At 38.8% G+C, this 27,278-nt stretch overlaps 1 protein-coding gene across 4 annotated transcripts; it reads right to left on the bottom strand.

The window, feature by feature from the left end:
* Nucleotides 1-37: 37 nt before the first annotated feature.
* Nucleotides 38-25,306, bottom strand: LOC111338031 (tight junction protein 1). Of its 4 annotated transcripts, none has more exons than XM_088761008.1 (31): nucleotides 24,871-25,306; nucleotides 24,216-24,535; nucleotides 20,632-20,679; nucleotides 19,894-20,021; nucleotides 19,191-19,293; nucleotides 18,773-18,872; nucleotides 18,004-18,107; nucleotides 17,635-17,846; nucleotides 13,711-13,781; nucleotides 13,221-13,349; nucleotides 12,372-12,522; nucleotides 11,907-12,054; nucleotides 11,622-11,724; nucleotides 11,458-11,503; nucleotides 10,787-10,957; nucleotides 9,936-10,090; nucleotides 9,752-9,808; nucleotides 9,362-9,457; nucleotides 8,768-8,862; nucleotides 8,404-8,513; nucleotides 8,056-8,162; nucleotides 7,653-7,750; nucleotides 7,303-7,455; nucleotides 6,596-6,792; nucleotides 5,417-6,409; nucleotides 4,442-4,647; nucleotides 3,702-3,845; nucleotides 3,020-3,240; nucleotides 2,544-2,687; nucleotides 2,091-2,280; nucleotides 38-1,028 (listed from the first exon to the last, which is right to left on the bottom strand). In XM_088761008.1, exons 1-30 carry the CDS (start codon nucleotides 25,166-25,168, stop codon nucleotides 2,098-2,100), a joined length of 5,091 nt encoding a protein of 1,696 aa, XP_088617134.1. In that variant the 5' UTR covers nucleotides 25,169-25,306; the 3' UTR covers nucleotides 38-1,028; nucleotides 2,091-2,097. The 4 variants fall into 4 exon arrangements, with proteins under 4 accessions (XP_088617134.1, XP_022800171.2, XP_022800168.2 ...); XM_022944436.2 differs by having other exon boundaries at nucleotides 2,110-2,280; nucleotides 24,871-25,295; XM_022944433.2 differs by having other exon boundaries at nucleotides 3,020-3,276; nucleotides 24,871-25,275.
* Between the last annotated feature and the right edge of the window lie 1,972 nt (nucleotides 25,307-27,278).

The following is a 27,278-nucleotide window of genomic DNA, read 5'->3' as shown; positions in this document are numbered from 1 at the left end:
TAATAAGACGAAACTTACAGACAAATTGACAAACCCGGAATGTAAAAGTGTACGAAGTTTATTAATATAGCGTGGTGGTCTGATTAACAACCGGATTTTTCGTTTAAAAACTACCAGTGAAGTTGCCATGATTGCTCTCATATAAATGTTTACGCATTAGTTCAAATTCTAACAAAACCTGGCTCATAATATAATCCCCGTCAAGAAAAAAAATTGACATCACAGACTACAGGTCTAGTTGACAACCTAAAAAGTTTCGTTATTCTTAACTCTTAGTCTTTTCGACTTAACTAAGTGTTCTCGTCCAAGTTTCTGAGATTACATAGTAAGAAATGTCCTTTCTTAGTAAAACTGAATTGAATAATGCTTACAATCCGGTACGGCAATAAAAACTAATTATTGTTCTAAAATTACACGATTTCGTTACACTACAACACAATCACATTCTAAAGTACGATTCCATTAAAAATATTTCATCATTCCATTAAGAAAATCCTGCGCGAGATTATCTCACCAGGTTAAAACTGAAAAGAAAAAAAAAACAAAAACAAAAACAAAAAACAAAGAATCATTTCAAACTACATTTCTATGTAATACATTAATTCCGACGATCGTATCACTGTATAGATTTGCAAATTCACCCTAAAAATTGTCGTCCTTACACGACTGACGCCTTTAAAAACTACCCTTTTAAGATATTTTAGTAAAGGGGAGGGGAAAAACAACAACAAACGCAAAAAAAACAAAAACAAAACAACCCAGTTGAAGGGTCTACAAGCTCGGAAATCAATGAAAAGCAGTTGACTGACAGATAAATAACATTAACAGACAACCCCGTTGCATTTGGTGGGTGTGTTGTGTAGTATCTCACTAAGCGTTCTTAGCCAAGAACTGCCCATCTTTCTATAAAAATATCGTTTGCGAGACACTTTTACGGTGTCAGATTCGTCCAATTTGGCACCGGTAGAAAAACTCTTCTTGACTTCACATCCTCTTTAAATGAGATACTGAACTTTTTGTCCTCCAATCTGCGAGAGAAATAAAAAAACACCACCATAAGCAGATTCAAAAACAAACTATCGTAAAAAAAAAATAAATAGTGACCTTCAATTTTGGTCTCACTAAAAATAAGCTCAATTAAAAGGAACTGTAATGAGCAATTGTCAGAGGGGTAGGGATACCCTGCTGGCAGAGGTGTTTATTTGTTAACTTCCCCTACGGTCCACGTAAAAATAAAGTCCTCTGCGCTCGGCCTGTTAAATCTTCGAGCATGCGCCTGGGAATTATCCAAGTTTGTGGATAATCTGATTTGCAAAACCGGTCAGTACCTGTTTTAAACACGTTTTTATGCGCACGCATCCTATTTAGTTGGCCGAGTACTACCGGGAACTAATTTGTTTCTAAGCAACAGGCCGCGCATGCTCGAAGAAGATTTAACAGGCCGAGCGCAGAGGACTTTATTTTTACGTGGACCGTAAGGGAAGTTAACAAATAAACACCTCTGCCAGCAGGGTAGGGTAAGGAGGGTAGAGAATTGTCTTTTACAACAAGAACTTGGAATTCTTAATGACGAATACCACTTTTATTAGAATTTGGTTTTGGTTTGGTCTCAACGACCTAAAAAAACTCAACAACTGAACTTCTACTTCAGTTGAAAGAATCATTTGCGAGCATTTTAAGCTTCGCTGGGTTTTCCCGATTGTAAGTCATTACCATGACCTAATCACACAGAACTCGTCGAGAAATCTCTTTAAAGAGGTTTTCTTTGAATCCTCTAAATTCCCTTTACAGCGTTTCTGACAACCCAACTTCAGTGGCATAATTCAACCCCATGTGAAGTCTTCCTGTCTATAAAATTTGTATGTCGATTTTTGGACAAGAAGACGTCTTAGGAAAAACTGATTCCTATTTTTTAACCAACGCCGTTATGTAAATAAACTGTCCGAAGAAACTTGCAAAAAAAAAAAAAAACTGCAGGAAAGTTATGTATAAGAACAAAAACAGTGGCCTCGAGTGGAGGTGGTGCTCCAGTACACTCGTTAAACCCTTAAGGGTATCTGACAAAAGAAATTTGAGGAGAGATCACTAACTTTTTTTTTAACGAAGTACCTTGCGAGGCCTGGTAGACACACTGACAGCAGCAGTTTCACCTTCGTGGCCCTCTTGGAACACATCCACGACACACACACTGCTACTTGGGCTGAAGTTTCGGTCACGGATCAAGAACTCCACACACGGTGCATGGCGATAAGCCTCCCAGGAATCATGGAATTCAATGTACTGTTATAAAAACACAAAAGTGTTAAAGGAGAAAACATACAGACTCAAATTTGGAGCCACTGACAACCACGCTAAGATTTTCAGTAGCAGCCGGGTTAGAGGGCAGATCTTCCGACTTGTAATGAGCTAGCTACCTGCTTATGGCCTTTAGAAAAATGTCAGCAGCGGTAAGAGCCTAGAAATTCAAACCATTAGTCTTCTTGCAATAGTTAAAAAGTTATCTAAAATGTTTCCGATCGTACAATTTGTATTTAAGTTCTTACCTTCTTGCAGCTCGATCGTGCCACCCAGTTGTTGTTGAGGTCCCTCAGCTGTACTCTGACATCACTAGCGTCTCCGTGCACTAAAACTGGTTTGAAAGGAGAAAATGGGAATCGGCCAAGCTCTGCCTCAGAGTTGCATACATCCTGAAATTCAATATAATAATTCGCTCATGATTACTTTTTTATCTCATCCCACCAAAAAAAAAGGCAAGTTTTGCATTATAAATGTGGCTGCCAAGAAGAAAATAAATCTCTACTTCAGAATTCTCTTTTGTCTCATGATGTAGTGACTTCTGTTTAGGACGAGTCGTTTCGCCTTCATAAAACCTGTCTTATCGCAGTCTGCTCCTGAAACTGATAAAGCATTACCTTATTTCGAAGTTTCTCTCACAGTTGCAACTTAAGAGAGGTTCATTTCATGAGCAACAAATCATTGTGCGTCCCTTTAAAAATTGGGAAAGTAATAATTCTCAAACCTTAAACGCTGCTTCTGTGTCATCAAGCAATACCACATTTAACGCCCAGTCGTCATTGACTCTTGGAGGAGGGGCAAACACTGCCGCCAGCATGCGCTTGGTAGCCTTGCCTCGCGTATGAGGACGAGATCTGCCCACCAGGCTAAATGCTGAGAAATGATCCACGAGGACTGAGACCGAGTTGGAATCCACTTGGCACTTGTCTACACGGGAGTCGCGACCTTGAAGAGAAACGTTCTTCCATTCAGACGGCTGACCTGCGAGGCAGCGGTAACAAAACAAAATACTACATGAATTTATATTCGATGAACACTACGAGTCATTTGTCTCCTCTTGACAGAAAATGCGTCTTCTCTGATGTCTTTAAAGGCCACCAAATGTATCGTGGCTCTAATTTCAGCAACGTGTAGCACAAGAAGTATTGCTCAGTTCTCTCAGCTGAACTGGGTACTTAACTTTTGTATAATATCGCAAAAAAACTGTGGGCTTACAAAAAAACTGAAACTAGCGGATTCCTAAGTGTGTTCATGCGCACCGTTTGAGAGTCAACTTTCACTTCCACCACAGTTTCTGTGGCAATGAACCCAAATTATGCAACTCGGACATCCTCAACTCAACAGCGAAACGCGTACCATGACGACTACCTTCACCTACACACACTTGCACACAAATACACGCGTACCTGTAGGCGTGTCACTGGACTTCAGAGCAAATGACCATCCATCCGGGGTCATAGAGGCACAATGCGGAAGACGCAGCTCCACAGGTTTGAGGAACTGAGTGCCATGAGGGCCACACATCACCAGTGGACTTAAAAGAGTTTCTCCTAAAACCATACAAACACAACACGTCATGTATTCACTTATTAGGTATCGTTACACAACACTGTAGAAAAATGCAATGCCTGACGAAGAAATTCCGCGTTGAATTGCGCGCGAAAAGTGATATCAGTTTTCAAGTACAACTTGACGCAGAATTCGCGAGTTAGGAAATGTGGATTTTCCTTGAACCGCATAATTAAACATAAAGAAGTGAAAAGAAAACAGCAATAATTGTGTTTGTTTTTATCCTGAGCGCGAAACAAGAAATGCGAAACAAAGTTACTTAGCCTAGTTTTCAACTCGCAATTTCACGCTAATACCTCGCTTCGTTGACCAATCAGAACGCGAGATTTTATTCAATTATGAGGACAAAAACTACTAAATATAGTTAGCGTTACGATTGTCGTGCCGTATGTGCGATAAATGCAGAATTTCAGTGGGTAAGTCGCAGTGTTGGAAGTTTTTCTAGCTAAGAAAAAATGCTTTGATTCTCTTTTCAAGTATTTCAGGCTGTAAGTAACTCTGTGCAGAGGAACCAAAAATGAACAAAAAAACACGTAACGTTTAAAAAAACAGTCTACATAAACTTTGAAGTCCTCACCTCGATCAGAATCTAACGGAGGCATAAAGTTGTTGTCTTTACAGACTTTGAAGTATATTTCCTGTTCCACTCCCGTTGGGATAGCACCTTCCGGTATGACAATACTAACCCCGGACTCCGGGGAAGATAGGACACCCCCCTGGGAGGTGAACTTGCCCCTCGCAGTAGCAACCACTTGTGTGTCTTCATCCAAGGATTCAAAATCGCTGATAGAAACAATACGAAGGGACGTCAAAAGAAGATTCCTAGTTACACTGGACGAGTTCTAATTTCTTACGAGAGCTCCACAGTAAGAACGCGACCAGGAAAGTCAGATTCCTCGAAACAAAAAGAATTAACTTTGCTCCAGCAACCACAATAAACAAGTCGGTGCGCCAACTTGAATTTGCTGCTGAGCAACAAAAATGTACCCTTGAAGATCGAGTGACTGGATGAAAGAAATCTTTAGTTTTCACATCACGCGAAAGTCAAACGGGGCAAAATAATGCAAGAAGTTTGTTCATCATATGCATCACGAGACCAAAACACCTGTTCACTTGATAGAAAACCGTTTCTTGTTTGTTCTTAGAAGAAAAGTAAGACTACCTCAAAGAAGACGCATGGATGAATCAAAGTTCTGAATGAAAATAAGGAGCGTTTCTTTTGTAAATCTGGTTCATAAAATTATTTGTAGCCGCAACCGACACAAGAAACAGTTACAGTATAAATTTCATATTGATTTGAACAGTCTAAAAAGCAACACATGTTATCATTAACGCAACATGAAGGAACTTAATTAGAATTTGTGTTGCTTCGATCTAACTCTCCGCTCTGAGGAGCGACTTGATTTTCATGACTTTTCTCCAAATCAACACTTCGTTGAAACTTAGTGGGAAACTGTCGAAGGCGCAGTCGAAAACCTTGTTTCCCTGCTTCTGTTCTCAAAAATCACTTACTAATGTTTATGATTTCTAGCCTAAAACATTTTCTCCTCACCTGGTCACAACGTTTTGTCCTTCGTGATCCATGTTTTCAAAGTCTGACGTGACCTTGTGCCGGTACTCTGTTCTGTAGGTCGTCGGTCTCGGATCTGGTTCTCTCTCTGGTCGGGAAAAACGAGGAGATTCCCCCGAGAGGCGAAAATTGTACGTCACAGGGTCTCCTATGCGAGGTCCATCCGAGGGTCTACTTGTGGGTGGGTCACGAGACAAAGGCCGATCACCCGACAAAGGCCTCTCATTGTTTCCAGCATTGAAAGGTTTTGGAGCGTAAGCAGAATACGCCGATCGGGGGCGTTCGGGTCTCCCCGCGTCAAACTTGGGCCCTGTTCGGGTCGGAATTGTCACTTCGGCTCTATAACGAGGTTCTCGAGGTAGACTTCCCGTTCTGTTCTCAGAATTCAAAGCGAACTCTGTTGGCGGTGCACTGTCAACTCGATAATCGGAGACGTTCGCACGGATTTCAGGCTCTGCAGGTTTATCGCGGTCAAAACGTGTAACCGTGGGGTAAGAACGCGTTGGATAATAGCTAGAATGGGCCGTCTCCTTCTTTTCTGGGTTTGAATAATCCACCACAAGGTTGCGAGGTTTTCTGTCGTACGACTCCGAAAGTGGACGAGGTCTGCGTTCCTCAACAGAGCGTCGACGCTGAGGTATTAACACTGACTCCAAATCTTCCAGGCGCTTTTCAAGATCTCCCTCCGCTTCTTTCTTTTTCTCCTGTACTTCGATCGGTGGTTCTCGGATGCGATCGATTTGCTCTCGACGCTGAGTCGACTCGTTATCAATTGCCCAGAGTTTGGAAACCGGAACTCCTACGCGTGCGTCGTACTGTTTGAGAAGGTCGGAATCTCCTTCGACTTTACGAAGACTTTCCCGCTTCATTCGCAATTCTTCGGCATCTGCTTCGGACCGATCGAAGCCATCGGGCATCCGAGTCTTCTTAAGTGACTGTCTAAGCTCATTTGGGTCCTCGCGAGAAGGAAGTAACCTTGAGAGATTAATAAAAGTAACAACTGAACATTTTGTACTTTTTACTGTATAAATTATGCGACAAACACTTACAGTTCAATAAGTAACGCAACGCGAAAATTTTGATAACCACTTACAAATTGCTTCAAAGCTCTTTAAGCTCTGGAATGCGAATAGCCTCTTTCGAAATTCTACTACTACTTACTTGACAACGTTCCCAGAAGGCTTCTTATAACCTGGTCTTTGTCTCTCCAAAGTGTCTTCATTAAAACCATGTGTGCCATTACGGATGTCATCCTCAACATAGCGTTGCCTTGGATGGTAATCTTCTTGGTAATCCGGGTCCTCGTACCGGAGATGCGGCTCAGAGTATGCGGGACGCACCCGTGGCTCGGAATGGACCTACCACAGACAAAGAAACTCGTTTTAAGAAAAGCAATTTTAACGGTGAGAAAATAAAATACGTTAAACATTAATAAAACTCAATAATAATATTAATACTAATAATAATTTTTAAAATACAATCCTTCATTCACCATAATCACAAAAAATTATAACAAATTATCATAAAAAGCTTGAAAATCGAAAAAGGTGTTAAAATGTCTAATAAAAATGCAAGAAAAACTAGGATACACACATTGGTAGCGATAATCCACTTCAATCATCAAAAATATTTACAAATAGATTGAGATAAAATCCTTAAAAATCGAAATACATGAAAAAAAAAACAACAACTAACTAACAAATGGCAGCCTCTCAACTTTGAATATCTAGGTCTACATTAGTAAAAACATAAACATTAATTGCTTTTGAGAATAACAAGTGAGAATTCTAGGGTGATCAAGGGAGGGGGAGGGACGTGGGTGGGTGGACAGTAGTTTGCGTCGAGGGAAAAAAAGTTTTTCTTTTTACCTCCATAGAAGGTTCAGCATGCATGATGTCTTCATCGACAGGCTGGGTCGAGATGGACGAACGGACAGTTGGTGAATCTAACGTGGAGTCATAGTCGTAGGACTGTGAGTAGCGGCTGGGCATGCGGAACTCGATCTCCTCCTGATCCTCGAACTGAAGCAAACGAAAAACAAACACGAAACATATAAATTGAACTTATATGGATGACAACAACAACAAACGAAAAAAATGGGTAACTCAGTAGAATTTGCAATCTCTCTTGAGCAGACGATTAAAACCCGGTTAAAATACTTAACGTGGAAACTTCATCTGAGAATGGATGGCAATGCAAGGATCGAACAATGCAGTACCTTGTCTTCTGACATCCAAACTGGATCTTCTTGCTGTTTCATGATTTCCTCTTTGACTCTTGAATACCAGTTGTCCATGGAACCCGCTGGAATAACAGCTGAAGAAACAATAACATGTCCTGTAAGGCCCTATACTCCGTAAGTTTATCGCATCTTGTTAGACTTTTTCCGATTACAAAAACGCGACATCAACAAAACAAAACACTTGGTGCGAATAAAGTTGCAATCTTTCCTTCCGTTTCCTCATTCAAAATCAAATGTCCTAACATGTCTCCAAAGAGAAAATGATCATTGTCATTGTCTTTATGTCAACGAACAACGACTCGACACTATTCGCACCAGAAAAAACAAAACCAAAAACAAAAACAAAAAATGGATGAAACAGGAAAGGACATCTTCAAACCTGTAAACATGTTGCTGTAAAACTGTTCCAGTTTCAATGAGTTATCATGTAGTTTCTTAATCATTTTTGCAGACTGATCTCCGATACCATGTTGGCTTCTCATTTCCCTGAAAAAGAAAACCGTTGTACCACAGTAGGATTAGTACACGACAAGAGCTGCCATTCTATGAAGAATCAGAAATTTCAGTTTGGCACCAATTCCTCCCGGGTAGAGAGTTTTTCTTTTCGGATATTCATAAACGGTCATCTTATCACTTTAGCCAACTCAAAACTCAGTTTGAATGATGACCGAACTGAAGATCACACTAGAACTGAGGAAGGAAAGAACAAATTCTTTACAACACTTACTTAACCATTTGTTTGTTGGGTGGCCTCAGGAAGATCACAATGGGATACAGCTGAGCGAAATTCAGTCTTTCTACTTCTTCAGGAGTAATGTCTAAAAGGCAATGCTTGCCCTGTGAAAATTAATTAATATGAATGCAGTTTGATAGGGAAAGAATTCATACTTTATCTGAAACAGGCAACTCGTCTACCAAAAACACATCACACTGATTTTCTCTTAACTTCTCCACACAAAGTATCGAGATAACTTGGCTTTCCAGCCAAGTTAAACTCCTGAAATGATCGATTTAAGCCTTCTCATAAAAGAATTCCTAGAGAATTCCTTATAGCTTGGTTACGAGTAACTGGAATCTGATCAATGACTTACGCTGTCAATCACAGCCTTGATGGTTGAGTAACTCAGTGAACGCCGAGACGAGCGCATGGGGCTCCTCCCTGCTGGCTGTACACCACGGAAAGCAGCTGAAATCACAGAGGGGGGGAATTATAAAAAAAAAAAGACTGTTTACAGTCCTCTGGGAACGATTAAAAAATACATTCATCTTATTTCATCGTCGCTTATTTCTAGTAAATGTTGCCAAACATAAGGCGTTAAACAGATGTAAATAGCACCGTTACGCAGCTTCACAATAACCTTTGCAAAGGAAAGGCACATCTGCATTAGACAAAGTCGACTTACACTAGTGCAAACACAACATAGATGTTTTCAACTAAGTGACAAAAGTGTTCCGAGATCTCATTGGTTTTGCTTCACTTCTCTCTGATTGGTCGCGAGAACCTGCTTTCTCACCCAATCAGATGCAGAACGAAAACTGCGACTAGAACTCCCCCCCTTTTCCCCGTTAGAACAAAGAGCATAGAAACGGTCGTATGAGTTCTCACTGTGACATTTTCCCTTTGGTTTGAAGGGGCACTACAATATCTAATCGCCGATGCGCTGCAATGGCTCAACTGCACTTACTTGGAATGGCAAATGTTTCCGGCATATCTTGAAGAAGTTTGTCTCTCGTTATGTCGGCAATTGGTCCTAGTAACACTACTGGTCTAACAAACCCGGCTAAAAAAGAAAAAAATTGAAATTAAGAAGGATGACAACGCGTAGGAAAGACAAATTTGTGACACAGGTAAAACTAAATGTTTCAATTCATGGAGCCCAGTGCTCTGAAACGGTGAAATCCGGGGTGCCCATCATACGCTTTGTATGACAAAACTAAAATTCCAGAGTCGCACAAGAGCAAACGTAAGACGCCAGGGGCCACCGGGCGCTGCTAGACCACAGCCTTGCAATTAAATAAATACAGTAGCGTTTGCAGAGGAGAATGCATTTAATATTTAAAAAAAATTAACTTACGTTTTTTAAGAGCGACGCGCTCATATGCTGGCAATTTGTTTTCTCTTGCAGTGGTTGCTGAAAAATAACGACCAGGTGTTACCAATATTCTCTCATATAATATAAAATTCTACTTAAAACACAAGATGGTAAAATAAGCTCGTAAATACATGTTCATCGTTTCGTTCATGCATACATCACTTACTGAATGAGTCCTCATCCAGATGATCAGACGACACAAACTTATATTTCTTAAGTGTGCCACCTCGAGAGCTGCTTCTCTTCAAGCTTCCATAATTATCACCCTTCCTCGGAGTCATTTGTTCAACTTTTTGTTGAACTTGAGCCAGCTGTTCAGCCCTGTAAGAAACCACAAGACTTTGTCAACTCACGCATTGTTACAGATTAAACAATAATGGTTCGCTATACTGGGCCAATCAATGATGGCCTAATATATTTGGCCAATAATGGCCCACTACACTTGGCCAACAATGGTTCACTATACAGAGCCAATGATAGTTCACTATACTTGGCTAATCATAGCACACTGTGCTTGGCCAGTAATGGCCTACTATATATGATGGCCTACTATACTAGCCAATAATGGTTTACTATACTGGGCCAATAATAGCCTACTATAGTTGGCCAATTAGGGCATACCAAACTAAGCCTAAACAAAATCTGGGATTTGCTGCATTTTCTCTCTGGAAGGAAATTTCTCTAACATCAGTATGGATATTTTCCATACTGTTCTCAATACATTTCCCTAGGTGCTGGTAATTATTATTATTACAGCAAGTCATAGTTACCCGTCCCCCTGAATTTCTTACAACTTGTTACCAATGTAGCAAATGAACTGATGAATGCTATTTAGAGAGTAAAGCAAGAAGAAATTCATCTTGTCGCATTTGTGGAAAACAAAATGTACCGCCTCTCGACTGGATTCAACCACTATGGGGAAACTCACAAGTTTGCATCCATGTTCCATGCTCATGACAAGGGAAATGACATATTTCTGTCATAAATTTAACAGTTTCTGTAGTGACATTTGATTACCTGGATTTATTGGGGATAATTCCAACATCTGTTTCCAAACCAGTTTTTGTTACAATTTGTGCACGCCACGCTCCAATCACTCCATTGTGCATGGTGTCCCAAATGTGGAACACATCTTCCCTTTGGAAACAGAATTCCTGTTCCTTCATCTGTTCATAGTCAAAGTGGACTCTGTCAAAAGATAAACAACCAAAGTTCACTTGCAAGAACTCTTGTCACCTTTGCAAATTTTTCTATTATTGTAACTTTTCACACCCTCAGATTATTAGACTTTGAATCAGTTCAGATTTGACTCCGTTATTTATAGTTTTCCAGACGCTTTGACATTAAAAAAAAAAAGGAGTAGATGTGAGCCAAAAGTGATTTACTTTGGATCGTTTTATATGCTGTTATATTTTGTATTGTAGACGATTTTATGGAAATTATCGATAAATAAAGAAGGTAGATTATTATTATACTTTTCATGTCCTTCTTTCCCTTTATAATAAATAATAACACTCAACTTTAATTATAGAAGGTAAAACAGATATTTAGTATACAAAGTGATAAACCAGTGGCCTGTTATTAATGTACTCAACATTATTCAAGGATAAAGTCTTAGGTATACACAAGGTATCTCCTGTCACAAGTTAGTAAGGTCACGGTGACACCACCTCACCAAATAAACTTACTTGATGTAAAATGAGTCTCCTGATTCTTTGCTGATCTTGTCAAAAGCTACAAGCATAAAGAGTCACTAGTCAGTTTAGTGAGATACAACAAGCAACGAACTTTGTTTAAATTGGTGGTTCACTTGAAACCAGTTCTCTAAATAAAACAATGAAGCCTTTCTTACTTTGTCTTCTATACTTGCACAAAAGGTTCACTTCATCTCCAAGAGACAACAAAATCAAAACAGCTTCTTCTCTTGTGATGTCCTTGAAATCTATGTCATTGGCCTGAAATAAAAGACAGTGCATTAATTACTGCTGAGACAAATTTGTCACATCTCTTCTAGTTAAAACTGTTGGTTCTATTAAGTAATAACTTACCAACTTAAGTTCAAGACCCTCAAGAAATCAAAGTGATCATCACAGTTGAAAGTGAAATTTCATGTTTATTCGTTTGACAGTTTACTCACAAGAAGTATTTGGTCCCCCTTCCTTAATCCTTCATTGTAAGCTGGGCTTCCTTCCTTCACAGCAGCAACAAAAATACCAGTTTTATTTCCACCCGATACTTGGATACCCAGACTGCCACTCTTACGGAATGCCACAAGTCGCGAATCTCTGTTGTACAAAATTGAGTTGTTTTATGTTAAAGTAAAAATATAAAAACTCCACACACCAGCTCAAGACACATGATAATCATAATTTTTTACTAGAAAAACGACTCTTTATTCATTTAAAGATTCCTGTACTACAGTAGTTCTCTCTCCAAGAGTAACTGTAGACTGTCGTTAAGATTTCTGAAAGCTATGTATTTGAATTGTTCAGAAGCAGCTATTTAAAATTCAATAAGCAGTTTGTGTACAAAACTTAGGCATTCTGCTCCTGTATTCATCGTTTTTCTTGCTAGCCGGGACTCTCAAATAACGGAACCATACCCTCTGTATCTCCTACGGTCCACAGAGTCCATGTCACGGCGATCACTGCGAGGGGAACTTGAGGTTGACTCAACATAATTGACACTTGATCTTGACTCGTTCACAGATTCATTCCTTCCCCAAGAACTTAAACCACCTGGTGTGTACGAGACTGGGGGAGGTGAAGAAATAATACTCATTAAGAGTGTAAACAGTTTCTTTACCTTCATTAGGAAGTCGTGCTGAGGTTTCTGGGAAACCAGTGAGATTTAGTGACTGCTAGCACTTGTTGATAAAACTGAAGGTAATCTAAAGTCAACAAATGTTTCTTGGGCTTGATGGAACTCTGATTCACGAGTGACCATTGAAATAAAATGGAAGATGTATGAAAGCAATCCTCGCAGTAAAGAACCCTACTTAAATTATGTAGTAATGGAAATAAGGCCAGAAAAAATAATTTTTTTCAGGCCTTATTCCCACTACTACCTAGGTAGGGTTCTTTACTGCGAGGATTGCTTTTATAATTTCATGAAACCCCAGTACACATATATGATTTCCATATATTCAAATTGGAAGATACTGCACGTTCATTGTTTAGCAGCACTGTTTCTTAAGCCATTTAGGAAGGTAATGCAGTTAAATCTGGGTGCAAAAAAGCTCCTCAGTGGTACTAGCACTGTTCCCTATGACAATTGACCCTTCCTGACCAAGATGTCTTTGCACAAAACATTCAGACATATCATGAACTGTGTATCAGACATTTAATTTATTTTCTATGACCTTTAGAGTTCATGAAATGAATTCAGATTGAACTTCAGCTTGAGCACTTATTGAGGATTTGTCTTCAAATTTTAATCAATACAAATATACCTTCAGCAGGTCTTGGAAAATGAGGTTCTGATTCTTGTTGTGAACTCTCTACAGCTCTGAAGACCTCTTCTTTGTCATAACCTATCCCTGAAACTCGTTCACCAGTATCTGGCCTCTTCCAGCTTGATCCTGATTAGAAATCAATAGATATAAGTAAAAAAAGAAACATGGACAAAACCAGGGTGCCACACTGTTTTGTTGTGAGAGCACTTAGTTATAGAAACAGCTTTTTTAATCTTGGCCCTTAGTCGTTTTCCAAAGCCATTAAATGAACCCACAATACACCTAACAATTCCCATGCATCTAAAAGATCAACATCATCTAACTTGCCAAACTCAAACCATAAAATTTGACTGGCAACAGCAAATTCACGAAAAGTAATTGGAATTTAAGCTACACAAAGTCATTGTTTCACATTGTTGACTGAACATTATCACATCTCCACCAATCCACAAACTCAACATTTTCAAACTAGATCCACAAGACTAACCTGAAAACAGTAGGTTATCTTTATCCAAAGGAGGTGGGGGTCGCTCTGGGAGATCATCCTCACCATAGTGTCTATTGTTAGAGTAATAATTCAATAATTGTTATAAGGTGGACATATTCCTTTTCAATACACTTCCGTAATCCTATTAGAGGGTTGGTGCCATGGACAGAAATTTCCTAAGCAACAAAGAAGTCACTATGACAACCATTCCACAGCCCAGCTCCAGGCACCTGTCAACACAACACTAACACAGATCGCTTTCACCATACTTACAATACTAAAAAGACTAAAATATACATATGAACAAGACACAGAAGAGAACGGAGGACAAGGGTGCGGGACACACAACAGAGCGAGGCTCCAAATTAAGTGTGCCCTTACAAGAAATATACAAATACTAACTATGTAAACAATAGACAGTGTAAAAAGTATATAAAAAAGTATATAAAATAATAAATGCAAAAACGAAAACGATAGGAATAAATCCCTTATGCGGCCGATAGAAAGTCCTAATAGCAGCAGTTACCAACTAATAGAAGATCACGTGACCTGCTGCATTTGCACCAGATCGACTTCCAGGTGTTGAAGTTAGTGACGTCAGTTTGTACGAAAAGCAGCGGAATAGCGTTGGAGTACGTGAGATTTAAACTAATTGAGAGAACTAATAATACGAGTCGATACAGGTAAGGTATTCCATAGTTTAGCGACACGATTAAAGTAACTAAATTGAAAAAGCTTTGTATGGCACTTAGGAATTAGTACGTCATGATCAGAGCTATGACGAGTAAGATGGGTGCCTTTGGGCCTGACATAATCAGCTATGGGTAAGGTGTAGTGGCCAGCGCAACACTTGAAATAGAAAATTAAGTCTTTCACTTCGTGCCAGTATGTTAATGGTAGCAGGTTGAGGTGAGAAAGGCGCTCATGATAAGAAATATCCTCTTGCCAGTGCGTGTTTAAGATGAATTTTGTTGCCCTGCGTTGAAGACTTTCTATTTTTTTTATGCCACTGATCGAACTGGGAGCCCATATCTCGCTAGCATAGCCAATATGTGATCTTACAAACGTGAGATATAGTAATTTCCTATGATCTGTAGTGAATGACGAAAGACTGTTGCGTCGTAAGAATACAAGCATCCTATTGGCCTTAGCTAATATAGTGTTAGTGTGAGTGTCCCATGTGAGGTCGGAAGAGATAGACACTCCGAGGTCTTTTACTTGAGTGACGTGATTAAGTGAGATGTTGTTCAACTTATAATCGTAGCGAAGTGGGAAGCGCTTACGTGTGACAGTTAGTACCTCACATTTAGAGGTGTTAAACTTTAGGTGCCAATTATCACTCCAGCCCTGCAGACTGTCCAGGTCTTTTTGGAGTGACTCACAGTCCTGTAGACTATCAATGACACTGGAACACTTTGAGTCATCGGCGAAGAGTGCGATATGATTCTGTATCACCGGCGGGACGTCGTTCACATAAACTAAGAACAGCAGAGGACCAAGGATACTGCCTTGAGGGACTCCTGATGGAACTGGAGAACGACTAGAGGTGAAACCGTGGACCAAGCACTGCTTACCACGTCCATCTAGATAACTCTCAAACCACTGCAGAAGTTTCCCACTGACACCGTATTGGGAGAGTTTCAGAAGCAACCCTTGGTGGGAAACACTGTCGAAAGCCTTCGCGAGATCCAGATACACTATGTCCGACTGCAGGCCCTTATCAAGAGACTGGCCAATCTCGTGATAGAACGTTAGAAGCTGGGTGACTGTAGATTGACCCTGAAGGAAACCGTGCTGAGCATTGTCAAACAAAGGACAAAGAAAATCATTAAAGTGCTTGAGTATACATCGTTCTAATACTTTGGACACAACGCACAGTAGAGAGATAGGTCTGTAGTTAGTAACGTCCTCCTTTTTTCTTTTCTTATAAACAGGAACGACAAGTGCGTTTTTCCATTCAATGGGTAGTTTACCCTCCCCAAGAGATAAATTAAAAAGGGCGCAAAGAGAAGGTGTTAATTCCCTTGCACACGTCTTTAGCACGGTTGTAGGAAGACCGTCAGCGCCCGGAGCTTTACTCGGGTCTAGATTCGAGAGCACTTTGTAGACCTCATCCTCGCACAGCACTAAGCTGTCGAAGACGGGAAACCTGCTGGCGGGTGGCGTAAATGGCTCAAGGGGTACCTCAGGCGCATGCGTAAACGTAGAATAGAAAAACTTATTGAAGGCTTCTGCCATCTCCACCCCGGAGGATATCTGACGTCCACCGTACGTAACATTAGCTGGTATAGAGTTTGACTTGGTTCTGTGGCGGAAATAACTCCAGAAGCGTTTTGGATTGGCTTTCAAGTTGTCGCCGAGAGAAGTGAGATATTCCCTTAATTTCTTGTTTATCAGCAGGCGTCAACATCAGAGTCACGTAATACGCTATTACTAATAGCAGAGCTCTGCATAATCTGCAGTTTGAGGTTCTCGAAGTTAGCTGATTTAAATTTATAGGCATAGCGGGCAGGTTTCTTTACCCTACGAGGCCTAGCAACCAAATTAAATTCAAGTAGGTCGTGATCGGTCACAAGGCCAGCCAGTAGAGGAGTTAAGGTCGCAATGTTCATAATGCGGTCAGGTGCATCAGTTATTATTAAATCCAAAATATTCTCCTTGCGGGTCGGAAAAGGGTTCACTTGCAGTAGAGAGTGGTCGAGTAAAGTTTCACAAAAAGCAGAATTGGCAGAGTTCGTAAAGTTCGAAAAGCCGCAGCCTTCAATCCACTTGATGGCAGGATAATTGAAGTCCCCAAGAATTAAGGAATGGCTCTTGAGGAAGCGAGCAGAGATATTGAGATGAGACATAAACTCCGTGACGGAGTAAAAATCATAGCTTGGTGTAGAGTCAGGTGGTCTATAAATAACACTGATTACTAATTTAGAAGAACACGCGAGGTTTAACTCGACGCATAACATTTCGAGCCCTGTTTCTAAGTCAGATCTGCGACGGCAATCAAGATTGACCTTTACTGCTATTAGCACGCCCCCGCCTTCACGTTTAACCCTATCGCGTCTAAAGATAGTGTAGCCGGCATCCAAAATCTCAGAGTCCAGGAAAAAATCTTTGAGCCAAGTCTCGGTAACACAAATGATGTCGTATTCGTTAGTGTAAACCAGCTTTTGAAATGCATGAATCTGGCAGAACGATTCACTGCGAGGAGACTTGTGTTTACTTTTTAGGCTTTGTGCATTAAATGAAAGACATTTTAGGAGACGATCGTTGGTGGAAGGGCCGGGATTAACAGACACGTCCCCGCCTCTGAGAAGAAGCTGCCGTGATGCGGACGAGTTGGGATAGTAAAGACACGGAGCACGCTTTTTCTTGATCTTCATGTGGTAAAAGCGGGAATCTTTCAGTGGCAGATGGAATAAATGTCTAGAGTTAAGAGGAATGCCGTGATGAATTGAGCGGCAACCAACAATGCTGCGATGGACAATACCTCCAAACGACCAGATCAACGATGACAATAGCTCATAAAGTACGGAATTTGTCCCATTGTTCATATGCAAAATGGTTGGAAAACCACAACGCACAGTTGGAAAAGAGCAAGAAATAAATGTTGAATTTTCTGCAAATACTGTTGAAGTTCCAGCCACTAGACCCGCTACAGGAGCTGTCCAGGATCTTAGCCATATTCATCTGTGATGTAGACTGCCGAAGGACCAAAATGATAAGAGAAAAATAACAAAAACAGCAGAGCTAAAAAAACTTGAACCAGTGCAAATCATCACTCATGCATATATCTGAGCAAAGCTAGTCATGAGCAAAGTGCAATAAATCTGAATCAAGGTTTTGCAGCTAAGTCCAAAATATTATCCACAACTTTATGATCAAGGCAGAATGGTTAAAAACATGATGAGCAGTTTGTTCTCTCTTTACCTTGGAGGTATTTCTGGCTCTTCATCATAGCCATTTGGCAGGTCACGATCTCTGTCCCTGGTTTTGTGTCTAAATGCTGCTGGCAAAGAGTGTGTGCTGTAACTTGGTGGTAATTGGTCATCCTTGAGCACCAAGAGGTCCAGTTTGTTGGAACGACGGACCATATCAATGGCCTCCCGCAGACTCATCTCTTCAGATTTACGGTCATTTATCTGGAATGCAAAGGTAAAATCACCACAGGTTAGAAATTGTTCCACCCGGGTCTATCCTTGTGTTTCCTATATTTTAAAGACGTTTTTAATTTTATACTGGCCTCATAATCTTGAATAAATATTTTCTTTTTTAAGTAATGTCAGCTACATTACCCACCTTTAGGATAATGTCCCCAGACTTCAGTTCACCTTGCCTAGCAACCATACCATTCTTGTCAATTTCTTTGATGAACATGGATCCTCCCAATGAAAATCCATAGCCTAGGGGATAAAAAAATTGGTCCAATTTAGTACAAAATACAAGTATCTGCACTTATCAAGATAAGCAGAAATAAGAATTTTATGAAACTATGCCTCATAACCTGATCACCTAATACTAATCACAATTAACTCTTTCAATTCTCCCAGACATTTTCTTAGAGAGGATATCCTACTTTAGGTGTAGAGCACCCAATACTGTGAAAACTGTTCAGGTAGGATCGCACGACAGACGTCTTTTATAAATGGCAGGCCAACTTACTACCCTTTCTAACCTTTCTGATCGTGACATGTACAAAAACAAAAAAAGTTTCAAAAGCAAGTCCAAGGCTTTCTTGCATGTACATAAAAAAAATATTAGTGCCTGCCATTATGAAAGAGGGTTATTAACTGCAAAATTGCAGGTAGCAAGAAGTTTATGCAAGATGATACCCCTTCTATGATATATATCTCTAAAAACAAATTTCTACCAGTAAACTAAAAAATATTACAAAACCAAGAAACAGATTTCTGCTAGAATGGAGTTTGAGGATACACAAAATACATGCTCTTGAATAATACTGAGTTTTGAGGTGGTTTAAAGGGTGTGTCATTGCTCATCATCTGTGTGCATTGCAGATTTAGGATTATTAGATTGACAGCCAACATGTTATAAATCAACAAAGTACCTTTATTCTGCTGTTCCCTGATGAGCGTGACAGTTTGTGGAACTTTACTTCCTTCTCTTGGAGTAGTCATCACAGGAGCAAGCTTTTGTCGTCTAATGGCCTGGAAAAAGAAAAAGCACAGTCATCCCAAATGCAAAGCAGAACTGCATTAACAAAGTTATCAAAGATCTAAACAAGGGGAAATAATTTTCACTGTACATGGCAACCAACTGTGAGCAAGACAGAGTCCTGGAAAGAATACTGTCATAATTGAAAATAAATAAAAAAGATGGCAAAAGTGAATATCAAACCTGTAAAAAGAAAATTAAAAAAAAAAAAAAGAGAATGGATTCTGATCTATTTGAAAATGTTTTGAAAGCTTGCAAATGTTGCACCAAACCAAAATGAACACAGAATTGACCATCAAGAGGAGACTTACTAGTCGTGCTGAGTTGCCACTGTCCTTCAAGGCTTGTACAGCCATCGAATGCAAAACATTCTCAACATTTATATCATTTACTTGTGTTATGATGTCATTAACCCTAGGGAAAAAAAAAAGTCAATGTAAAATTCCATTAAACTGTGTTTATGTGTTTAAAAGAAAGGGGACAAAAAGAAATGACAATATCCAAACTTTTTTCGACTTTTTTTTTTTTTATCAAAGCCCTTCAGAGTAGCCAGGGAAGATTAATTCACCCATCAAAGTAATCCATGACCTAACCTTTCCCTCAGCTGAATGGAAGAGTATTATAGGTGGCAGTTCAGAGATCAAGGGCTTGATAATTAATCCACTTAAAAAATGTCCATCTAAACTGCTGAGCTTTAGCACTAAGATTACATTCTTACAGGGTTAGGCTTAGGCTCTTAAAATTGAATTATTCACAATTTCCAACAAGCATATTCCTTTAGTAGAACTTTGTGCATTGTTGAATTTTCAAATTTCTGGCATATTCCTGCCTACATCTAAGAAAAGTCTGCTATATGCTGATTGAGCCTGCATCAATGTCTCACCATCATCTGCCTTCAGTGATAATTATTTTTAAAAACAAAATCCAACTATTTCTCCCTAAGAATCTAGATCTATAAATTTCTTATCTTGGCACTTGCTACAATCATTTACAAGACAAAGCAGAAAATCTTACTTTAGCAGACCATCAGCTGGGCTGTCAGGGACAATATCAGACACAACAATAGATGTATCTCCACTCTTGAAGTGGGGGTTATCTTTTCCACCAGACACTGCAATTCCAAACCCCTGATTTGCATTTGCCTGTGTCACAAAATAAGCAGGGATGGTAAAATAAACTTAACAACTCAGGAAAAAGATTATTAAATAAAGAATTCATCACTGTGACAAGTCCAAAAATGTAGAAAAATGAACATTTCAGTCAAAGACAAGAGATCACAAAAAGAATCAATTGAAACTTGTGCAGGTCAACTAAATCAACTTTTGGGTTCCAAATTTGCTGTAATAAAAAAAAGGCCAAAATAAAAAGAAAGCTGCTATGTGAGAATTTATAAAAAAAGTCAAATAAGTTGACTGTTCAAATTATGCAATATCATCCCACATACATTTTCTTACTAAATACTAAATGTCTGTTTTTCTAAACAGAACCAAATGAAAAACATTTCAAGAAAATTCATTTACACCAACAAGTTGAAAATAATTCTTGAGGTGAGCCAATTAAAGTTAAAAAAAAAATAAATAACATTAGAACTGGCCCATCAAGCACAAGGTTCTCACAAATTATAACTTAAGAACAACAAAAGGATTCCTGATTGAAACCAGTTACTTGCACAACTACATGTAAAAAAGAAGAGAGACCAAGACAAACCACATGCTGGTTTTGCTAAATTATAGTAAATCACCAGAAACTAACCTTTTCTAACACTATTGTCTGCCTTTCCCACATATACTGTTCCGAAGGCTGTGGAAAAAAGGCAGTGGCACATACTGAGAACTTTGGACAATAAAACATTCAAACTTGTCATGAACTTGCCAAAAGCTCCTTGAAAATTCACTTTAATTCCTAAAAAGCCACATTTAACAGTACAAGGCAAAACAGAACAACACTGTGCGTGTGTCCTTTAAAAGATGACCTGCTCATTGCAGGACTTTGACATGAACATAAAACATCACACAACCTGTAACTTCACTAAAATGTTTTTGTGTACACAAGTTGACTAAATGTTGACGTAAAAGGCCTGTACTGAGAATCTCACTTGACAACTTGAAAATTACAGCCATTAGCTTGAATAAATAAAGATATGTTTACCTATAAACAGGGATTAAAACCCTTTACAAGAGCTCTAATTTGGCAAGTACTTTCATCTCCGCATTCTATTCATGGTTATCAACAGAGTTTGAATACTTGGAAGGGTAAAGTTGAACGTTTGGATTTTTGAAATATTTCTTCTACCCGCAGACTTTTGTTAAACTCCCGACATCTACATAATGTACACGTACAAATTTATGAGACAAGTGGTCTGACTGCAGTCTTCCTGTTGGCAGCTTGAAGATTTCATCTTTTAATTCTTCTCAGACCACTAATTACCCTTACATTAAGTAAAATGTGAGAGTAGGTCTTTCCATTAATCTGCTTCCTTTCTGCATACTGACCAGTTTTGTGGTTTGATACACGTTTTTTTTTATTTTTTCAGCATTAACGAATTATGACCTTGCACACAAATGTTAAAATTAGTAATGGTATAATGTTACTTTAAAAAATTCTCCAAGATATTAGACCTTTGGAACATTTGGAATCTGACTTAAGGTCTCAAAGGGCTTCATAAAACATCTGTACATTTCTCAAACCATTTGACACTAAAACCAGTAAATAATAATATGAACTGATCATGATCAATCTACAAATTAAATATATTGTCATCAAAAAATAATACCCAAGTTTCTTGCCAATAAAATATTGCTTTAAGTGCCGAAACATTTGAAGTTAGCTCCGTTGTTACTATATAAGAAACCTGTTCCTTCAAGCTTAAAATAAAATCCTAGTGAACCTTTAGACATGCACATAGACAGCATAAACGTTATTTGGTTGGAAGATATTTGTTACATTTCTCTCTGGTGTGAACTTGAATTGACACCACTTCATTTCAATTACTTAATGAATAGCCATTTAGCAGCCTTGTAACCACAACAAGTTAATAACAAAAGGTGGATGCTAAATCTGAGTGGTTGAACTCCTATATCAAGAAGAATGAATTTCACAAACATGGTCCAACATTTTAATCTTGGTCTTAAATGTAAGTGGTTCTAATAAAGAACATTGGTTGTTATTCATCTGAGATAATTGTGTACAAATGCCTTATTCTGCTTCCAGCTAACATTAAATACAATCTGCTCCTTTTGGACATGATAAACCCAATTCAAACTAACAATTTCAATGCAAATGACTGCGAGGCTTGACTATTTTAGCAGATTTATGTTGCTATTTTCAGTGTACAACTCCATACTCATGAAAAGTTGCTAAAGCAAGCAAACCTGTTAAGAGCAAGGACTTTTGTTGAAAATTTTCCAAACTGTACCACTTAAAAATGTTTAATGAGTTAAGAAAAAATCAGCAATTTCGTTTGCGACTTTTATTCTCTGTAAATCAACATAAGTAAGCTTAACTTCTTTCCTCAACAATCGAGCAGGAGTGCAAAAAAACGCTTCAATTTTCATAATGGGACGAAAATTGTTTATTTTGCAATCCAAGGTGTTTTGCAAATGCTGTGCATTGTTTTCCTGATCTGTGCCAAAAGTAATACCATTAAAAATAGATAACTACAACAGTTTACAGTACAAAAACACTTTTCATGCTTAATTCCACGGAATAATAGAGCTTGTTTAAGTGTAATGCTACAAAGATCTTCCCTGATAACATTGTTGAAATATTTTAAGCAATATTGAGTTAAAATTGGTCAAAATGTAGTGCTTGTGGATTTAGGGGAAAAACAAACTTAAATAATCATTACTTGCAAATTTTACTTTGGTTAACTGCATTTGTAATTCAAGTTGGTTGAAAAATCCCATAAGAACGATAATAACTCTAAAAGATGTAAAACAAACTGACCATGAAACAAAACATTCGGATTATACTTTTAATTCCGCAATGAAATATAGGACATTTATCCATTTTTTTATGACCCACGAATATATTCCTGCGGCTGGATTAATGCACCATCTGAAGCAAGCAAGCTCCCTTCGTGCCCGTGTAAACAAAAGAACAACAGTAATTACCTTGCCGAAAACAGAACTCCGCGACAAAGGAGACGCGGACTAATATAGCCATGATGCGCGATTTCAAGAAGAAAGCACACCAAAACCATATACTAAAAGATACCATTGAGACGCTTGTATAGGACCTGTTTACTTTCAAAACCATTCTTTCTTGATAGGTACAAATGATAAAATAATTTGTACTGACTTCTCGTCCCCTTTGAAACTGGATCTACCCGACCTCAATCCAACAGAAGGGAGAAAGACTACTCGACCATGAAAATATATTCGACTTTGCAGATTTAAACCCTTCAGAGTTGCTTAACAATAACATTTTTTAGGGAAAGACACATTAACACTATCATCCGAGGGTTTTCTCACTAGAAGTCTATGATTCAAATTCGAGATTCGCTCCGATATTTCCAGGGAAAACGGAAAAAATACAGAGAACCAAATACTGCAGCTTGAAAAGGCGGGGTATATGTAAAATGGCTGGAAGGACAACAGCAATAAATTTTGGAGTTACTTATACGTAGGGCTTTTAAATTGGAGATCATCGAGACCTTCCAATAACACTCGTGAGCAATGTATGACATCACATGCATGGAAGCTTCCATCGTGAAATTTCTTGCAAATATATTATTTTTGCAGTATCGGAAAACGGCTATAATTAAGTTAAAAAAACTGCAACAGAAAAACGGGCCAAAGTCAACCTGGATATTCAGCAGCTAAATTGTACCTAATAAACTTCAATCAAGTCATGAAAAACTGACCTTTTGATACGATTTGCCACACGAGTTGAAACGTTCAGCGGCACTATAAAAGCTAATACTACTAAGCTTCTTGAGGATATACAACGCCTCAGAAAGATAATGATATTTTTATTTTCAATGCAGTTATTTCACTATTGCCTGTTCGAATGATTGTATAACGCTAATTTTAGATATGACCTAGGCTGTGTGGTAACTAGCTGATGTGTACGTTTACCCCACTAAACCACGCTTACAAACACGCATACTCGAAATTCCAAGTGTTGAAAATATTTCATTGTCAACTTCGCACAACAACATCGACCTACACACATATCAAATTCGAAGAGAACCAAGCCCGTCAGTCACACAAGATTAATCAGAAAGCACAACTCTTTCGTGTAACGATGAAGAGAACTCGGCATAATAAATGTAATATTAAATGTAGCAAGTAGAATGAGCATTGAAGAATACGAGAGTACAACATCAAACTTACGCTAGCATCGCCAACCGACTTTCGATAGTTACGTTCACTTCCAGTGTCATTTTCTACGTAGCTTCGTCCTTCGTTGTACTTTTCTGTGATATATTGAGACATTTCTCTTCCCCTATCGTAGGAATAATCTCTCCCTCTTTGCATTTGCTCTTCTCCCCTCATCTCTTTACGCGGCTGTTCCTCTAAGCCGAAGTTTCTTTCGGGTGTGTAGTAGTCGCGTTTGCCGTGATAAACTTCGTTATTATTATTTTCTCGCTGCTCAAAATCTCGAACTCTCTGGGGACTGGAATACCGTGGATAAGAGTCTCTCGGTTTGCCCTCTGAAAGAATACAACAAATACAAGCTGAAAATGTGTGAAAACAACTGAGCGAACACGAATTTCCTGAGCTTAGATGAACATATGGAGGATATTATAATTATGGTGTCATAATTCAAACCAATAGATACGATGGAAGGTTGTTTTGCATATATTAATAAATTCGTAACAACGAAAAAACCTGCATAAAAACAAAAACTAATTGTCGCCTAAAGAAAATTCATGAGAACAATTTGGGATAGCGTTCGATGGCACAAACTTTGCAAAGCTTATGCTCTTGCAAGCGTGTCGAGGGTTTTAAATCCCCACTGAGAGAAACTCAGTCGTTAACAGCTTACCTAAAACCTCAATTTGCGGATTCTTGGCCCGTAACTTGGCTGCCAAGTGAGGATGCGAGTCTTCTAATGCAACACACAATTCTTGAAATCCAGTCGGACCCTTGTAATGGAGTAAGTCAAGCAAGCTTTCCGTACGTTCCTGAGGGGTCCGCCCAATGTTTATACCATCGATTTCTTTCTGAGTTAGCACACCACTCACATACAGCAGCGGACAAACTTCGTTTGTTCGAACGTCTCTCAGAATAAGGTCTCGATTTTCAAGTAAAGCACTTTGGTATGGCTTTAACGCACCAGCCATCTTCGCATTCGTGCTTCGCTTCGTTCGCGTCGTTTCCTAGTGGCTCCGCGTCAATCAATCCAGAATTAATTGTTGCTTTGTTTCTTAACCAATCAGAGGCGAGAAAAGAGCAATGTACCCCGCCGAGTAAGTTCAAGACAATGAAAAAATATGCGCAAATTTTTGGTTCACTGTTACGAAGTATTTCGTATAAATATTCTCACGTTTGCATGAACGGTAATTATATTTTCGCTACATCCTTCGCAGCACGTAAGGTCTCTTGGAAACGGGGGATGAATTAATACAATAAAATTACTTTTACATTAGATCACTGTTATTCGATACGTTTCGATGCGAGAATTTCATAGATTCTTCGAAATGGAGCGGTTTCAAAAATATGCAGCTGCATTGCCTGCAAAATAATTAACAAGCCAAGTGACGAAATTCCAACGACCTCTTCAAGTTGCAGGCCAAATAGAATGCCTGTAGGTACCTAACCATAGATTTAAGGCAAATCCGGTACAGCATTTGAATTTGCGATATTGTCGAAGTCTTTGAAAATTATAATCAACAAATTGGCGTTAACAAAATCGTAGGTTTCGTTGTCAATTACAATTCTAGTCAATTTCACGCTTCTGAAACAAAAGACTCGCTTTAAACCGAATCGAGTTTTTATCGTAAATTTCGATTTGGAAGAAAAAATCAGAAATCACTTTATGCAAAAGATCGTCGAGCTCAACTTAAAATTTAAAACTATTCTTCAATCCTGAACATGGATTTTACGTTATTTCGTTATTTGAGCTGGTTATTTACACAATCGAAAACAACGGGGATTCAGCAGGAATAAAATTAAATTCAAACGGCAGAGAAAGAAAACTGATGTTTCTCAAAATGTCCCCTTAGGGCACAATGTTCAAAATTAATCGAGGCCTTGACCTAACCCCAACTTAACATTCTACGTGCCGGGGAAATTCAGCGAAATTTTTGACGGGTCCGATTAGAAATGTCAACAGATACCATGATTTAATCATCGTAAAAGAATGTCATTTTTGTGACTTGTAGATTTGATAATCACATACTGGTGCCTTGTTCTGCCGAGCCGCATGTTTACAAATTCCGTTTGTCAACAGCACTTCCTATGATGCGAATTGTCGATAGATCACAAGTTATGTACATTTATTTTTCGAACTCTGAAAAAAGTCCATGAAGAAATGTTGTCCTCATCAAACACAAAGTATAATGCCCTTTTTTTCCAAGATATCATTTGAATAAATATCGTCACTCTATTCGAATGAAAATGCAATTGTTACACATGAAAACACGTCTGATATGTTTCTCGCCCAACCGGAAATGAGTCATCATCGTGTTTAAACTCTGGACCAATGCGTACGAAAGAACTGGAATGTGAAATCCAAGCTAAAAACGTTATTAGGAATTTTGCCGGCGGTCATCCTCTCTACTTTTTTCCTTTTGTTGAATTTTTTTTTTTCCAAACCCAATACCAGGTACTTATATTAAACATGAAATAGCAAAGGATACTTTAAATACACACAACAAGACATTTTCTGTAACTGGCAGTCATGTCTTTACGGACCTCGACAGCCCTGCAGTTTTGTCGCGCACGTAAATAAATAAGAGCAGAATAAGAGGAGAACCTAGGTCCCCTAACTCTGTGTTTTAGCTCCTTTCCCCTCATTCAACGTCAGTTATTTTTGATGGATGGATGAAAGTTGCTCTCTCACTACAATATCCGCTGTGCTCATCGACACGCTTATTACAAAATGTTCCACACTTGACAATGACTGCGTATGCCAAACACTGAATATTTTCCTTTTAAGGTGCTGTTAGTTTATTAATTGCAAAATATCGGTTGGTTTTTGATATAAAACAGTTTTCTTAATACGAGTTACCGCTCCATCAGCTTGTGCGTTTCGATTTTTTTTTATAACTGAAGGGATTTAGTGATCACTGCAAATCCGGCTTGACTTAGCACTTTTCAGACTTCCAGGATTTACGAATAGACAATAGTGACAAAGGCATTAAAACCTACGAACTACAAGTTAATATTTACATTCTCGTAGGTCTTTTGAAAGAGTCTGGTTTAAGAGCGAAGAATCACGAGCGGATAAAA

Source organism: Stylophora pistillata, chromosome 1, assembly GCF_964205215.1.
Source record: "Stylophora pistillata chromosome 1, jaStyPist1.2, whole genome shotgun sequence".
Taxonomy (NCBI): domain Eukaryota; kingdom Metazoa; phylum Cnidaria; class Anthozoa; order Scleractinia; family Pocilloporidae; genus Stylophora; species Stylophora pistillata.
The sequence above is the reverse complement of the archived record's forward strand: the minus strand, read 5'-3'. Positions and strand labels throughout refer to the sequence as shown.

What these genes read in the sequence shown, in the direction of transcription:
- LOC111338031 (XM_022944435.2), bottom strand. Translation starts at nt 25,168, where the DNA reads ATGGCTGGTGCGTTAAAGCCATACCAAAGTGCTTTACTTGAAAATCGA. An exon ending in GGAGACTCATTTTACATCAA is followed by an intron (nt 10,958 to 11,457) that starts GTAAGTTTATTT and finishes ATCTTTTGACAG; the next exon opens with AGTCCACTTTGACTATGAAC. An exon ending in CACGATCGAGCTGCAAGAAG is followed by an intron (nt 2,281 to 2,543) that starts GTAAGAACTTAA and finishes TTTTTATAACAG; the next exon opens with TACATTGAATTCCATGATTC.